General features: G+C 42.6%; 1 protein-coding gene across 1 annotated transcript in view; it reads left to right on the top strand.

Moving 5' to 3' along the window:
- clmpb (CXADR like membrane protein b) overlaps positions 1-17749 on the top strand; it is a 75096-nt gene that overhangs the window by 43148 nt on the left and 14199 nt on the right. The window contains exons 2-3 of the mRNA XM_063493118.1: positions 10282-10433; positions 16631-16835. Coding sequence (XP_063349188.1) covers positions 10282-10433; positions 16631-16835 — 357 coding nt within the window. The remainder of the gene's footprint in view (positions 1-10281; positions 10434-16630; positions 16836-17749) is intronic.

Below are 17749 nucleotides of genomic sequence, written 5' to 3'. Positions count from 1 at the left end.
ATGAAAGTAATAACAACATCACAAGGTGAGCATTTGCCACATCGTTCAGACGTCGGTGGTATTTTATCTTTTTCTTTTCCAATTGGTCTTCCTTCTCTTTTCCCATCTGCCCTCCCTCTGCAGCTTCGAGGGATTATTGTGGAAATTATTCTGTTCATTTCCTCCTAAACCCACCCATTACTGCTCGAGCCAGATTTCTTAGAAACTCCTCATCGAAGATGAACAGGAACTGGATGGCCTTCACTTTTACAACTTTTCGTGTAAAGCTTCAGTTTTCTCATTGATCTAGTGGTCCTCATATTTAATGGTGCTACAAATTAAAGAGGTTTAAATATTCAGATTGGCTGTACGAGCTCGTGATGTTGTGATTATTAACAGCCAGGCTTGTTGGGATTAAAATCTGTTTCACCAAAGACATCTGAGAACATGACACAAACATAACAGCACAGGATGCAAATGGTAACAGCAGTGCAAGAAGCCATCAGTTTGAAGTACTTCACATTTAAACAGTGCGCAATACCTGATAAGTGATACACAATATTATATATATAGTAGTAAAGTATTTAATATTGAGTGCTAGATACTTACTGGATCCTGATTTAAAGTTACAAGATTTAAATCAGAGGAGAGCTTTGAGATGACACGTTATTCTGGTTTCTTCCAGTTAATTATTTTCTTCAGAGGAAACCAATGAGTACAACATTTTCCATTTGTAATAGTACATAATGCACCTTTTTTAAGAGGTTTTAGCTGGTGTAGTATTGTTTGAGCAGCAGGACGGTACAGAATACCTCCATATTGAAGAACAGACATAATCAAATCAAATCAAATCACTTTTATTGTCACATCACATGTGCAGGTACACTGGTACAGTACATGTGAGTGAAATTCTTGTGTGCGAGCTTCACAAGCAACAGAGTTGTGCAAAATACAATAATGTAAAACAAGCAAAATATAAAAATGTCTAATCTAAAAAGTAATAAATATATGTACAATATGTAAAGGTATATACATTATTTAGTATACACATTCAGTATGTTTTTCTACGTGTGTGTGTTTGAGTGTGTATATAGTATGTATATACATGTTTTACAAATGAAATAAAGTAAACAATAAAATAAGATATATAAAATATACAGAGGTTGGTATGTGCAAAACAGTGGTATTTATATACAGTATGGAGTGCATAATGTTGAAGTTCCAGTAGTGAGGGTGAGGTGTCTATGAAGTGTTCAGCAGTCTGATGGCCTGATGGAAAAAGCTGTCTCTCAGTCTGCTGGTACGGGACCGGATGCTGCAGAACCTCCTTCCTGATGGTAGTAGTCTGAACAGTTTATGGCTGGGGTGACTGGAGTCCTTGATGATCCTCCCCGCTTTCCTCAGGCACCGCTTCCTGTAGATGTCTTGGAGGGAGGGAAGCTCACCTCCAATTATCCGTTCAGCACACCGCACTACTCTCTGGAGAGCTTTGCGGTTGTGAGCGGTGCTGTTGCCGTACCAGGTGGTGATGCATCCAGTGAGGATGCTCTCAATGGCACAGCGATAGAAGGTCCTGAGGATGCGGGGGCTCATGCCGAATCTTTTCAGTCTCCTGAGAAAGAAGAGGCGCTGCTGCGCCTTCTTCACTGTTTTGTTTATGTGTATTGACCACGTAAGATCCTCAGCCAGATGTACACCAAGGAAGCGGAAGCTGCTCACTCTCTCCACAGCGGCGCCGTTGATGGTGATGGGGGTGTGTACTCCTCTGCACCTCCGGAAGTCCACTATCAACTCCTTTGTCTTTGCGACGTTGAGGGTGAGATGGTTGTCTTGACACCAGTGGGTCAGGGCGCTGACCTCCTCCCTGTAGGCCGTCTCATCACCGTTGGTAATAAGACCCACCACTGTAGTGTCGTCCGCAAACTTCACAATGATGTTGGAGTTTCTAGTGGCCGTGCAGTCGTAGGTGTAGAGTGAGTACAGGAGAGGGCTCAGTACACACCCCTGTGGAGCACCAGTGTTCAGTGTGATGGGGGATGAGGTGGTGCTGCCCAGTCTGACCACTTGGCGTCTGTCAGACAGGAAGTTAAGGATCCAGCTGCCGAGGGAGCTGCTCAGTCCTAGATCCTGCAGTTTCCTGTCCAGCTTCGAGGGAACGATGGTGTTGAATGCTGAGCTGTAATCTACAAACAGCATTCTCACATACGTGTCTCTCTTCTCCAGGTGTGACAGGGCAGCATGGAGTGTCAGGGCTATGGCATCATCAGTGGACCTGTTGTGGCGGTATGCGAACTGTAGAGGGTCCAGTGAGTCGGGTAGTGCAGAGCAGATGAAGTCCCTGACCAGCTTCTCGAAGCATTTGCTCACGATGGGGGTCAGGGCTACGGGTCGCCAGTCGTTCAATGAGGAGATGGTGGAGGATTTGGGTACAGGGACGATGGTGGCCATTTTGAAGCAGGCTGGGACTACAGACAGAGAGAGGGAAAGGTTGAAGATGTGTGTAAACACTCCAGCCAGCTGAGCCGCGCATGACTTGAGGACGCGGCCGGGAATCCCGTCCGGACCAGTAGCTTTGCGTGCGTTCACCCTCCTGAAGCACTTCCGCACATCCTCCTCAGACACAGTGTGCGCACTGACGTCATCCGCGGTGCGCACACTGTCCGGTCTCGTGGTGTTCGCTGTGTCGAATCTAGCGTAGAACACGTTTAGATCCTCACACAGAGAGGCCGTGGTCTGCGGTGTGCTGGTTTTCCCTCTAAAGTCTGTGATCGTGTTTAGTCCCTGCCACATACTCCGAGGGTTGTCAAAATGTTGCTCCACCTTGTCCCTGTACTCACGTTTGGCTGATTTGATCGTCTTCCGGAGTTGGTAATGTGCGTGTTTGTAGTCCGATGTGTTCGCGGAGGCAAAAGCGGTGCTCCGTGCCGCCAGTGCTGTGCGAACATCTCTGTTAATCCAGGGTTTTTGATTTGGGAAGGATTTAACTGTTCTGGATGGGACGACATCTTCCACGCATTTTCTGATAAATCCGCAGACTGAGTCTGTGTACTCATCAATGTCTTTAGCAGCCACGTGAAACATTTCCCAGTCCGCGTGATCAAAACAGTCCCGCAGCGTAGACTCCGATTGGTCCGACCACCGGTGCACCGCCCTCAGGGTTGGAGCTTCCTGTTTCAGCTTCTGCCTGTAGGCGGGCAGGAGCAGGATGGAGCGGTGATCTGATTGGCCGAATGGGGCGCGGGGGAGGGCTTTGTATGCATCCCGGAAGAGGTGTAGCAGTGGTCAAGAAGCCGGTCTCCACGAGTGCTGAAATGGATGTGTTGGTGGAGTTTTTGTGAGACTTTCTTCAGGTTACCCTTATTAAAGTCCCCGGTCGTGATAAACGCCGCCTCTGGGTGTGCGGTTTCCTCACTGCTGATCGCGCTGTACAGTTCCCTGAGTGCTCGGTCAGTGTCGGCTTGTGGGGGAATGTAAACCGCCGTAATAATCACTGCTGTGAATTCCCTCGGTAGCCAGAATGGCCGGCACTTAATCATCAGGTACTCCAGGTCCGGTGAGCAGAAAGATTTGACCGGGTGCACGTTCGCATAATCACACCAGCTGTTGTTGATCATGAAACACACACCACCGCCTCTGCTTTTCCCAGTAAGCTCCTGTGACCTGTCCGCGCGGTGCACAGAGAACCCCGGTAGTTGTATTGCGGAGTCCGGTACCTTGTCTGATAGCCAGGTTTCTGTGAGGCAGATCACGCAGCAGTCCCGCATCTCTCGCTGGAATGAGATCCGTGCCCGAAGCTCGCACAGCTTGTTCTCCAGAGACTGCACATTAGCCAGTAATAAACTGGGTAACGGTGGTCTGTTAGTGCGCCGTCTCAGTCGAACCAGAACGCCAGATCTTCTCCCTCTGCGTCGGCGTTTGCGGCCTCCACGGGCCCAGAACAAAGGCGTCTCAGGTGAGATGAATGGGGGGTCTGCAAACGGAGGGTCCGTGTTGCAAAACTTGAACTCCGGAAAGTGATGAGAAAGTCCATCTTTTATGTCCAGTAAGGTTTGTCGGTCGTACACAAGGAGACATGTGCTACTCGTGAAAAAATAAAGAAAAAGTAAAATTAAACACAAAAAACAGCTGTTGCTTGGGGGAGCTCGCGACGAGGCTGCCATACTCGGCGCCATCTTAAACATCATATACAACATAAATATTGTATAATAATTTAAAGGGTGGAAAAAAAGACATCACCTGCATTCTTCAACTCTAAAAAAAAAAAAAAAAAAAAGCCTTGTTACAGCACTGAACATCTGGTTCATAAGTCATTGAATTTGAACCAGATGTTCAATATGAGTCTTAAATCAATGTTACCATAAACCCAAATACCAAATTACGATACCAAGGACTAAGCCAAGGTTGGTACTGCATTTGTAGTGACTGCTTGTCAGTGGTTAGGGTTAGGGATGTGATGCTTTCCTTATATGGACACAAAATGGTAATAGTGTAGTAATCATAAATTACTGACATATTTCTAGTAGTAATATTTAAGTAAAGAGTTATTCTGGTTAGCAGTTACTAATTAGCGCTTTGGTCTTATTTGCTCCTTACACATTACTCAATAACGACTCTATGTACCTTATTGTAAAATGCTACTGACAAAAAATTCAATGTCAGCAGAGGGTTGCAATGGTCGCTGGGTGTGAGGCAAAAAGGATTATGGGATTTTATCCCTTCAAAGAGCAGCCTCCAGTCAGGGAAAACCAAACAGCCCGTTTGATTTCCACAGGCACAGTATATATTCATGAGTTGGACCTTGAAACTACAAGGAGACCACTATAGTGCGCCATATGCAAAACATATGTTTTAATGTGGCGTGATAACTTGGAACATTTAAAGAGACTTACCACTTAAAAAGATATGACTAAAAGAGAGGGCTGTGTTTGGATGAGTAAAGGACTCTCTCACAGAGCATGCATGGTGGCTCTTTTTGTAAGCGTTGCATTTGTTCTAACAACTGAAGGCAGCCTCTCGTCTACTGAAACATGTTTTGCACATTCCTCAATTTTTCTGAAATATCAGGAAAGAAAATAAAAAGGGACAAGATGTGACCTATATTTAGAGATGTACCACACTCATACACCATACTGTATATGTTTGGCATTTGAATGGCCCGTTCAGTCACATAGGAGAGCTGTGACTGGAGGGAAGCTACAGCCTATAAAACACGCTGACCTGTGAGTATGTTGCCGTTGTCTCATGCCCTGTGCTCTTCTCCAAGTCAGCTAAAAAACACTAGCTCTATGTCAGCAGCATGGATGGATAAATGAGATTGTATTTCCTGTGTGAGATTTTACTAGTTAAATGGATAAAAGTTTGATGAAGTTCCTAATCCAGACTCTCCTCCTCCTCCTCGCCCTGTATTTAACAGAGTCTCTATTTGACAGAAGATAAACAGTTGTGGGAAAGATTGGCAGGACTGGGAGATGATTGTTGCTTTTCCCTGCTGCTGTAAGGCTGTAAATGTAACTCAAATGCGACTTGTGTCTGTATGTGTAAAGTAGCCATATTCCAAATCATAGGTCCTGATGTTGAGGTGCTGATTTGCTGTCAGCACGAGATAGTCCCTTGCATCTGGAGTGGAGGTGTCTTTGTGACAGAGTATCTACCCACATACAGCATAAATCATATACACCGGCAGCTGGGAATTTACATGAAATATAGATGTTTGCACATGACGAAAATCAGCATGAATGCACACAGCAGGAAATTGTCAGAAATTGTCAAAAAAGATAAACCAGCTGTCCCTCCGGTCTTTCGGGGGGGGGGGGTGCATATGCTAACCCGTGTCTAAAACCACCTTTGTGACGGTATAATCCTTCATCCACACCAGTGATTGAGCCAGCATAAGTGGTCAAATCAAGGCATTGCACCATTCCTCCACCCCTCCCTCAACCTATTTCTCCCCGCCCTGTCACTGTCCCACACCCCTCCACCCCGCCTCCCCCCACTTTCTGATGTGCTATGTTTGAGTACCAGAGGTCATAAGCGTCGGACGTGGCAAAGGCCCCAGCCAGGCTGATGTGCTGACTGAGGGGATATGGGGCTTGACTTTGGGCAGTGCGAAAGATCCGGGCCTGTCTTGTTTGTCTGTCTGTCCGTCTCACTGGCTACACTATAATGAGATTGCAGGGCTCTGTAAGGCGGATTTACTGGAGCACAACTCCCCCTAGGGCCTTTTCATAGAAATTGGTTCCTCCATATTTCACCCAAGCCTCTCACTCTCGCTCTCTTTGTCAAATGTGTCCCGCATTCACACTCTCTCTCCCTAAACCTCCCTCTCTTTTAGCTCCCACTTTTGTTAATTATGATCGTCTTCTTTCCTTCCTTTCTTTCTGTGGGTGAAGACCGAACGCAGTCACAAATGGAGGCACAAAACTGAACCAAGCAGAGCTGTAACAAGAAGGCATAATGAGAGAGAGAGAGAAAGCGGGATAGAGGATATGCTTTGGGATATGGCACAAGCCAACATATCGCAAGCCCGTACCACATTTATCTCCCCCTCAAGAAGACGGTGTTTATTTAGATGGTCTTTTCCATGCCCCTATGGAATCTTATAAGGTCACGTGAAAGCATGCACGCTGCTGTGACCAGGAATGTTACTGAAGCTGAAGGTTATATGGCTCACTTTTCTTTTATTATTTTTTCTGGGTCACCTTAGCTGCAAATTGAAGCCCAAGGTCACGAGCCCATACCAAAGCCAAACAGAATTTCCATAGTGTTTGCAAATCTGCCACCGAGATTAATTCTGATGTGTCTCATAGCTGATGTGTTGATGTTGACACAAATGATGGGGTCTTGCAGTCCAGCCACCCCAGCTGTGCACACGGTGAATGAGGCCAAACCAAATGCAAGCTCAAACTCACATCAAGGCAAGCTTATTTTGGGAGCACTGTGTCATCCATTCCACAGCACAAAAACCCCTCTGCAAGACCATAAATAAATGGGGAAGTGGGTAGCATGGACTGCATATCGACCAAAAAACCCCCGTCTGATTTGTCTGCCAATTCTTTCTGTTAAAAATGAAAAATATTTTCTGTCACAGATGGAAAAAAATATTAGCCATTTGCTCTTTTTTTTTTTTTTCTTCATTTCTAAGGAATAAATAAAATACCTGGAACTGAAAACTTTACTGTTTGATGGTAAAGAGAATATTTAACACCCACAAGTCAAAGTTAGTGAGCTGACACAGGTCGCTTTTTTGAAGGTCAGTTTAGAGACAGCTAATGAAAAGTAAAGTACTTTGTGTGGGAAAAGATGGCAATTCCCCTCATTCTTTAGACACATTGGCCCTATCTATCTTTCAGGGGAACTCTTCCATTTACAGAGCCTACAGCTGAAGTGGTGGGCAGTTAAGGATGAGGTGGGAGGCGAGGAGGGAAGCACAAAGCTCTTATCAGGCCAGCTACACCGTGCCGGGTTCAGCCCCAGGCTGCTGATGACTGTGGGAGCACCGATTACAGAGGCTAGCCTGAGGAGCTGAGTGGGCACAGGTCTCCCAGCAGACCCTGTACCACCATCAAGCATTAACTTGAACCATTAAGCTCAACCAGCTGTGCATTCACACATGGCCTGAACTTTCTTCCTCTTGAATATTTTCTAATGCTGCAAAGCCCTCACTCTCTTTTCTGACATTCAAAGCAATATCAGCAGGGAGGCTAACAAGATGAATAACCCCTGCAAATGCTGCATTAAAAAGTCATGAAAGGGGATACCCTTAGGGTGCAGAAGCTTCTCTGTGAGGAGGGGTGGCCCATCCTTTTCTGCTGACTAATGATTTGAACTGGGCAGGTGGGCAAGCAGAGCAGAAGGACCTCAGCAATTTGTCCTGTTGCTCCTCGGGTGCCAAAGGGACACAGAAGCTCTCAGCCAGCCACAAAGTACTTTCAATTCCCTCTCTTTGTTCCTCCAAATGGCAAATTCCAATTGGAAACTTTACATTTAACTGGCAACGAGTAGCCCAAATCTCAAGTTTAGAATGTGGGACTCGGAAAATCAAGACATAATGTTGAGGAATCACGCTGTGCACAAGCTTTTATTGCCACTGGATGGCACACTAGAGCATCAGCTTCTCAGAGCAAAACAAACCTAACCAAAAACCCCAGTGAAGCCCTTTAGCAACAGGCATGAATTTATCTTAGGAAAAAGTTGTGTCATATGTGGTCTTGTACCTCTCTTTGTGGTTTTTCACTAGAGAAAAAGTGGAAAGACTAACTTCTGCTAAACGCTTAGGATTGCATATAAAGTGGCTTGGGAGGTTACTTTCTATCCAGCCTCTCATCCATCTTTTTCTTAACTTCTTTCCCTATTTGGGATGGTCAGGACTGAAGCATAGCCTGGCTGACATCAGTTAAAGGGGTAAAAAAGTGACGGGATACCAAACTGAGACTACCAAAATATGAAATCACCAGTTGTAAAATCACCAAATAAGCATGTCTTTGGTTTATTGGAGGAAAGAGGAGCAAGTACTTTCTAGTCTTTTTATAAACACAGAAAGGTCCTAGATCCGTTAATATACATGTCTCTCTGGCCATTAAAACATGGAACAGAGAAGCTACAATACACACCTAGGAATTGTGGCACAAGTCTCAGAAAAAATCATTTTAATTATCAAAATAATTAGGAATAATCTGTACACAAACCACAGCATAAAAGCCTCTAGCTTAAAACTGTGTTGTCCCTCTTCGTGCTGCCTCTGTGAATGCCTGAACCCATGGTTTCGTTAGGAAAGCACTGCATCCTCCCAAGATGTTCAGTGTTAATCACTTTTTTTTTTCTTAACACTGCCGCAGATGCGCACAACCTTTAATCAAAACTTGAAGAGCAGCTGAACTCAAGCAGATGACGTCATCTCGGTAAGGATGAAGCTCTTTAAGGAGAATTAGTTTCTGCGAGGTTACTTTTCATCTCTTTGTGTGCTGTATCAGCACTGAGTCACCCGTTTCACAGCACTGAGCTGACATTTTCATTGGCCCTGAGATCACTTATGGGATAGGGCGTTAGCTCCTATGAGGGTGAACCGGTTCACAAGTGGACAGGCGCCCAGTAAGCGCTGATGCATTCACATGGCTTCCCGTGGAACGTATATGAGTGTTATATTCTAAACACAAAACCATTCTGTCAGTCAGTATCAGTATAACAGACAAAACAAAGTGCACAGCTTTCATTCAGATGTGTGTCCCACACTACGTTTATTTATTCTGTTCAAACAGCAGGCCATGTTGAGTGTCTAGTAAGGTGGCATGATAATGAATAGGAGCAACAATATTTACACAGTCTGAACATTTCACTTCAAATGAGCATCTGTTAGGCAGGATAACTTTAATTCCAAGCAGTCAAATTCCCCTGGAGCTATTGGATTATTCAGCACAGCACACTTAAATTAAAGGCAGGTAGTTAAGATGAATATAGCAGGGCCAAAACTGTACGTCACACGTGAGTGCGTAAGCACAGTCGAGCTCTGCAGTCTTTCTAAACATATCTCACCATTGCACCACTGCTTCTTGACACACACAGTCCAGCACATGCACGAACGCGAGCACGCACAAACACTATCCACAGTTTCACTTTCCCAGCATCCCCTGTGACGCCTCTGGCTAATTCCATTCAAGCCCTCTAGGCTGTCCAGCATCCTCCAATAAATTAGCCCTGCTGCTCCCCCAATGATACACAGGCCATACTAGTCTGGCCAGTGCCCAGAGTCACTCACTTGTGCACACGCTCACAATTACTGCTACCTTTTACTGCGACTGTCGGTCTTAACTGAGTCGACAGTGGGAGTTTTTGGTATGTGCGTTTTCTGTGCGGTTGGGACTTAAAATAGTTTCCATACTGACATTCACTGTTAATGGGAAGGTGGCCTGGGATAGCTTTTGGACTTTTTTGCAATGGAAGTGACTCATTAATTGTATCTTTTCGGGGTTTTCTGGCAGAATTGTCCATGTGTCAGATGTGTCGGCACAGTACCCGTCCATAATTCCCCCAAACTGCAGCTGTGAATAGCTTTTCTTAGTACTTTTCCTTCAACTCCTCAATCAAACTTTATTCCCTCTAAACAGAATCCATCTGTTCTGTCTCCCTTCAATATCTGGATGTATCCTCGACCCCGGTTTCCTCTATCATTGTGGTTTCGCTTCCTATCCACAGCATCTGTCTCTTGCCTCAAGCTTAGATCGAGCTAGTGACCCCGTCTGACATGTCTCTACCTCTGTCTCAAGTTTTTTTTTTCTTTCTCTCTCTCTTTCTCTTGTTCTCCCTCAGTTCTAGTTAGCCTTCTGTCAGTGGGGGCCCAGACAGAGATGAAAAAGGTCGTTGGGGACAATGCCACCTTGCCATGCCACCACCAGTTCTCATCATCCGTCCCTCTTGACATTGAGTGGCTACTGCAGAAACCAAACTCCCCACAGAAAGTGGTAAGATTGTATTCCTTTTTTCCCTGCATTTAATACAGTTTAGAAGCATCTGAATTGTTAAAGGTTCCCTGCTTTCTTACTCTGCCATGACATGGGTAATATTTAGTAGTTGCTACAAAGTTATTGCAACACCAAGACTGACCTTTACTGGGATGAAATGGCAATGACAGTGACATTTAGGCTAAAAAACAGAAGAACAACATGTGAGGTATATGTATAGACTGTATATACCTTGGATAGTTTTTCTTTTCTCCCTCTCTTTCCACTTCCTTTTTTCACACACAAAAAAAACATTTTAGCTTTTCTCCATTTGGGTTACGCTCGCTGATTTCCAGCAGGACCTATAATAGTTGCACATTAACACAATCCCAAAATTACTAAGGCACTTCAACTTTCAGTGGCATTCACAAAGGAGCAATTGTGTTCACCAACACATTATATATTTCTAACCTTGGCACTTTTACTTTTAACTTTTTTAACTGGTGGGAGATAAACACTGTAACAAGTGGAAATGAAAAACAGACCTAATGACCTTTTCATCACTTTCAAGCTGACAAATTCATCTTAATTTTGTAAAATATGTAATTATAGAGGCAATTGAAGATTACAGCTGCAGCAACCTTCCACCCCAAAAGGAATTGAAATCAGAAATTAGACCAAACAACAGAATCAGGTTCAAAATCTACTATTTAATAAACATACAAGGGCTCACGTGCAATCAGGCATTCAGGGACGCAAGCAGAATTGGCAAGGTTGACAGGAAACGGTCTCAAAACAGATCATACATGAGAACTCTCTGAAAGGTAGTCAAAATCAGCAGTCAGGTAAAGGCAATAATCGTACGCCATGGGTATAAAGACATTCTGGCAAATATGTCCAAATGTTTTGGGGCAAGGACATAAAGTACTTTGTTAGTTTTTTGCTTCTTTTCTTGTTTTATTTTGTTTTTGCAGAAGTGTATAGGCTTTTTCTGGAAATGGTAAAATTCAGTGCTTTAAAAAAGGAAAACATCTGTTAAACGAAATAAAGAAAATTACTTAATTTTAAAGTTTTTAAAGGTTTGAGTTTTTTTCCCCCTTTGTGTGCAGTCACACTGAATTTTAAATCAAGCAGTCAAGGTGTGCTTTAAGTGCAGTTTCAGCTTTACAAAAAGTATTGCATTAACTGTAAAGGAATTACAGCATTTATAAAAAAAATTCCCCCTTGTTTGTATTTTAAAGTTTTAGTTGGCACAATAATATATTCTAATTCTGGCTTCATAAAGTCTATCAGCCTGAACCAGGAGGATAACTGAAATCTTTAAACCGCTAATTTGGTTTTGTTTTTTAAAGCGTTTGATAACATTCTGGTATAATTTCGCTGGTGTTTGAAAAACTGCCATTTTTTTCACCCAAATTGAGCTTAGAATCTGATAAGAGAGCGCGAGAGAGCAAAGCATCTCAACAGCGTTCTGTTGGAAGGAAGGGACTTCCATTTTCTTCTGAACCCATTTCTTCATGCACTCTTGCGTTAGCACAGAGAAAGGAATGAATAGCAAAGTGTGGAAGGGAAGCAGCGGGGCTAGGAATGAAAGAAAGGGGGAAACTGGTGGCTTACACTTTGATTATTCAGACTGGGGCTGCCACATTGCGATGAATATTTAACGGGAGGATAACATTGAAGGCACCATTAATTAAAATCAAACGTTTGAAAATTTGATTAGGAAAGAGACTACGCCTGTAGCCGAATGAATAAATCATTCTTTTGTTCTGCTCGAAGGCCGTGTTGAGATGGAAAGAGCATCTTGTCAACATTTAGCCTCTGTTAGCAAATGTACAGGCTACATGTGTTAAAGACACAGAGGGGCACAAAATTCAACTCCATTTAGTCAGATGAAGAGTAAAAAAAAAACAAAAAAACTGCCCTCTCACTGTTCTCAGTCGTGTTGGTCTTAGATGATGAGAGTTACTCAAAGACGGCATTTTATAGCCTATCATAGTGTAGTTTCAGCAAAGACCAGCGATGGTTAATAAAGATGAAGTTATTAATTTCATTTCCATCCTTTCTTGGGAAATTGCTCCTGCCACAGTGCCACATTAGTTAGTGTGTATTGTGTGTTGTTGCTATTTGCTATGCATAATTGCTGCCCTTCAGCATATAAAACTGAAGATATTGAACTGGCATTATTGCGAGGACAATTATCGTGCACAGAGGTGATAAATATATTAGTAGTAGAGTAAAATGACAGAGTCATTGTTGTATATTTGTTTCCTCTGTGTATTCTTCATTGACTATAAAATTATTCATGGAAAACACTTTAAAAACCGAACAGCTTAAATATTTGAATGTTAGCCACACTGTTCATATAATCTGCTTCCAGTAATCTTTAACAGGCTGCTTTGATCAGAGCAGCAATTCTACTGTGTTAATGTTTTTGATAAAATGATGTGATATAAAAATTATATATTGTGCTGTACAAAAGTTTTGAGCCACCCCTCATGTCTTTATAGTTTGCTTCCAAGGAGCCAGACTTTCTCCAGGCCTTCTGAAGGTCAAAGTTTTTCTTTGGACATGTTTCAGTCATTTTCAGTCCAGTCCTTGTACCTTTTTCAGAATTATGCTTTTTGTTTGTTAAGCATAAAACAGGGACCTGACTCAAGAACCAATGTTGCATCTGCACATAACAGACAACTTAGCAAAGAAACTAAAAACACATCATTTGTTTCCATTTATATACTTAAACCTATGAAAAGTGTGCAACATTCACATGCAGAAATTCTGCCAAACTGTATTTTTGCACCAACAGGGTGATTCCCAAAGCTTTAATAGCTGAAAGCTTTCCAAATCTCCTCATCATGTACAGAATTGCCTTAAAAACATTTGAGGAAATTGGACGAGTGGCTGTCATTAAGTCATTTGAAGGGAAACAAGGAGAAAGACTGAAGCATATCAATGTTTGCTTCAAATTGTCCACAGTAAGCATGGGGAAAGTCAGGAGAACAGTACAAGAGTGAGTGTCTACAGCCATCTGTAAAACACAGCAGAAGCTTTTTCATGGTTTGGGGTTGCACTTTGTCATCATTATCATCATTTCATGACCTGTCTGAAAAAGCAGAGATGCTTAATTATCTGTGTACAGTATTTTACTGAATCAACAAAACACCTTGCCTTAATAGAACAATTCACTAACAGACAGTACAGACATTACCAGAAGCAAAAACACATATACACATGTGGTTTGTGAGTAATTAATGTTCTGATTTCATGAAGGCAACAGTTGCATGCCCACAGGACAAGTACAGCTATGCCCTTTTTTGTTTTGGTGTTAGAGCCTGGTTACTTTCTGTGTGTAGCTGTGGCACAGTGATATGTTTCTGTTTGCATTCATGGTGTGTCACATGTTTGGTAAACGGTAAGTTTGTGAGTAGGTTTGGGTATATACGTGTGTGTGTAAATGGCCAGTCATCACCTGTGATCACAGCAGGTGCCCCTGCTTCTTAGGCACTGATGCGCTGTGGCACCAGCATTTAGCGGTCCCCATCTGCAGGCTCTCACTTGCCCTGAGTAATAGGCCACTGTGACAGCTGTGTTTGTTTCTGTTTGTGTGTGTGGATAAAACAAGAGCGTGAGAGAGCAAAAGACACACAAGGAAAGGCTAGAAATAAACAAAGACAAACTGTAAACAGCCAGGGAACAGAAAATGAAAGCTTTCTGGTGCAGGTTTACAGATGCTACAAACTTCAAATTAGCTCATTTTTTTTCCTTTGAACACCCGGTGTCTGCAAACATCAATGAACCTTGGTGGTAAATATAAGGGGAAAAAGGGAGAATCAAACAGATTATGTCAATCGCAGGCTCTAACGACAACATCTTTTTGTGTACCTACAAGGAATTTCCGATTAAGGTTATCAGTGTGTTGAATCCAGCACTCCAGTGTGGGGTGCCGGTTCATACTCTTTCTTGTAGTCAGAACAGCGGGTGCTCAGGTTGATCTGCCTGGTCTTGGAGTCTTGGTGTTCTGCTGTGTCAAGTAGCTGGTGCTCTGTTGTTTCCAATGACTTTATGAGATTTGCTTATGTGATGACTAGTAACTACTTCTTATGGTCTTTCATGTAGCACATGTTTTATTTATGAAAAAGTTTTTCTGTTAAAAAAAACTGCTATTGCAGGAGCTAATGGGGATCTTAATAAACTAATTAACTAACTAATCTTGGTTGCTCCTTGTCCCATTGTTGCCTATCCAAGGTGTTATGGTTGCAGCTGGGAAAACACCTTGGATAGGTCTTTGGAGAACAAGCCATTTATTCTTTCTGGCTGTGTATCCCTTTAGCCCAGCGGTCCCCAACCTTTTTTGCGCCATGGACCGGTTTATGCCTGACAATATTTTCACGAACCAGTCTTTAAGGTGTCGCGGATAAATACAACAAAATAAAACTAGTACCGGTACCGAAAAAAATACGATTTATTCATAACACACGTGAAAAGACCCAGGAAAACCGAGTTAACGATAAAAACGATAACAAAATAACGCTGAAAACCGATAAAAACCCTGAAAACCATACATTGCACACCTGAGCCTCAACTCTCGCGGCCTGGTACCAAACGACTCACGGACCGGTACCGGTCCGAGGCCCGGGGGTTGGGGACCGCTGCTTTAGCCTAATAGCCAGTGTTACGAGCCTTTGTTTGGTACTTTGTAGAAGCTCTGTTATGAACACATTGTTATCCTGTTAGGCATCATCACAGAGATCAGATATCCATATCTGCAGCTCTGATAGGCAACTGTAATAGCCAATATCCTTCTGGGCTTCCTCCACGGGCACGCTCTGGACATATTCTTGAGCTTATAACCAAATGTTTCTAGGATTACAGTGGCTGTGGCATATACAAACTCACTGGTTTATGTGATACTGGTAGTGGGGGTGGTGATTAAAGCTGTGTGACCTGCAAGCACTTTTTCTGAGGGGATTTACCTTTCTACCTTAGCTCAGGAAGTAGAGCAGGTCATCTACTAATCAGAAGGTTGGCCATTTGAGAACTGGCAGCTCCAGTCTGCATGCCAAAGATCTTTGGGCAAGATATTAACTCCATGTTGCTCTCCAATGCACCCATTGGAGTGTGAATGTGTGTGAATGAAAGTACTAAAGCATAAAAGAAAGTGCTGGTGTGAGTGGCTGAATGAGGTATGCTGTATAAAGCGCTTTGTGTGCTCAAGTAGAGTAGAAAAGCACTATATAAGAACCAGTCCATTTAAAAGGGACTAATCATTAAGAATTATGGTGTTTGAAGCTTTAAGCCAAGCCTGATCATAATCTGACTAAAATGGCCTAAAAGCTGATTTTTACCTTTTCCATTATTTTTTTTACATTTTTCTTTTCAGTTTTATTTGTATATCCTTTGAAAAGCGGAGTTACAAAAGTGTCATTCTATAGCCATTTTGTATCATCTGTATGATATTATGTACTTTGCTGTTTCTGAAGTTGTTTTCTGGTGACATCACTTTTAGTGCCACTGTGTGCACTTTAATCTTTTATCTTAGGGCCAGAATAATAAAATAGAATTGTTTGGGAGTGTGTTGTGGGGTTTTTTTCTTTTTCATTTGACAGCTTTATTTGTGGAAACACCATAAAGAGATAACAACACTCACAGATAATCAGCTAAATGAACACTGGCAGGATACTGGCATTCCAGCAAATGCATTCATTTGTAAAATATTATTTCCCAAGTGTTAATTAAAAAGTGATTGTTAACAATGTTACCCATGAGTGCTGGTATTCTGTTTTTCTCGAGACTGTGCCTCCAGAGAGGAACTACATGGAACTGTCTTAACTGAGCATACACAGCCATTAGAGCCATGTTATTTAAAATGTAAATGGCAGCCTACCAGTGAAATATATCAAGGGTAATACTGTTGGGACATAGGAATTAAGCGAACCAAAATGTGCTGTTAAGAGATGAAAATCTTATTTTGGGAATTACTTGCATAAATCAGTTAAGTACTGACATCACCAGCTGCTAAAATGTTAGTACCAGGTCCAGGAAGAAATTGGAGAATTCCTTTAAAAGAAAGATAGAATCAAGATGAGTAGAACCAGGGCAATTATGAATCAGTCAATCCCTTGCTGTAATACTTAAGGAGTTTTTCCACCATTTCATTTCAGACAACAGTCTCTGGTCTGAACTAAATCCTTGATTATCTTTTCTTTCTCCACATCTAGATTATTACCTTCTTTGGGGGAAACGTGTACATCAGTGACCCCATAGATACTGAGCCCAACCATCTGTCCTTTGCTGGGGAGTACCTGGGTGGAGACGCCTCCCTACTCATCAGTGACCTGCTGCTGAGCGACTCGGGGGAGTACTACTGTAAAGTCAAGAGTGGGGGAAAGTACCACTGGAGCCAAGTCAACCTCATTGTATTGGGTACGTGTAGATACATCAATGCACATGCACGTACCATCGGGCTATGAAGAAATTCATTTGTACATGGAAAATCCTCATACACAAACACACATACACACACTTCTTACACACACAGACCTAATCACTGGATCATTAGCCTGGCACATTTCCTCTGTCATGCTGACTGATCTAATGATTCAATTTGATTCAGACAGTGTGATTTGATTTTGTTCGTGCTGTTTGGGTCCGTTTGGATTGGTTTGTTGATGAGGTGAGACCAGAAACATGCAAGTAGGTTTGGCAGGGCACAGAAATGATTGATTGAGTTAGAAACTGCATTATATGGGCAAATTTCAAGCTAGAGTCTAGATTTGTGTCCTCTGTGACATATACAGTACAAGACAACAGACCAGTTTGATGTTCATCATGTTAAAAAGTTAACTTACATCAGTTTAAGTACAGATAAGCTACTTAGAAATAATAATTGCCCAAGTGACTCTTAGATCTTATAAATACAGAAAATCCCGTTTTGGTATGAGAAGCGTGTTGTTCTTCTAATTTGCACATTATGCAGATGGTTATAAATGACTCAACAATACAACTACCTCAGTGGTAATGTGCTTCTCTGTCTGCATATCAGAAATAGCTGAACAACTATGAAGGACAGACAGCTGCAATAGCTGGCCACAAAGTCCGGCGGGAGGAGTGAGATCGTTCTCAATGTCAAAAAAGCATGCGATTTATTAAAACATCATGGGAGATTAGTTCAACCCGTGGTTATTGGTTTTCTAATGGAACAGTCTGTTAATCCTTTCGCTCTCACTCCCCTCTCTCTTCCATAAAGACATTTCAGTGAGTTAGTGCCTCGAATTTTACAAATTGCCCTCAGCTTCGCAGTGACACTTTCGATTTTGAGAGAGACGAACATTTGCATT

This window comes from Pelmatolapia mariae, linkage group LG14 (assembly GCF_036321145.2).
Source record: "Pelmatolapia mariae isolate MD_Pm_ZW linkage group LG14, Pm_UMD_F_2, whole genome shotgun sequence".
Lineage (NCBI taxonomy): Eukaryota > Metazoa > Chordata > Actinopteri > Cichliformes > Cichlidae > Pelmatolapia > Pelmatolapia mariae.
The sequence above is the reverse complement of the archived record's forward strand: the minus strand, read 5'-3'. Positions and strand labels throughout refer to the sequence as shown.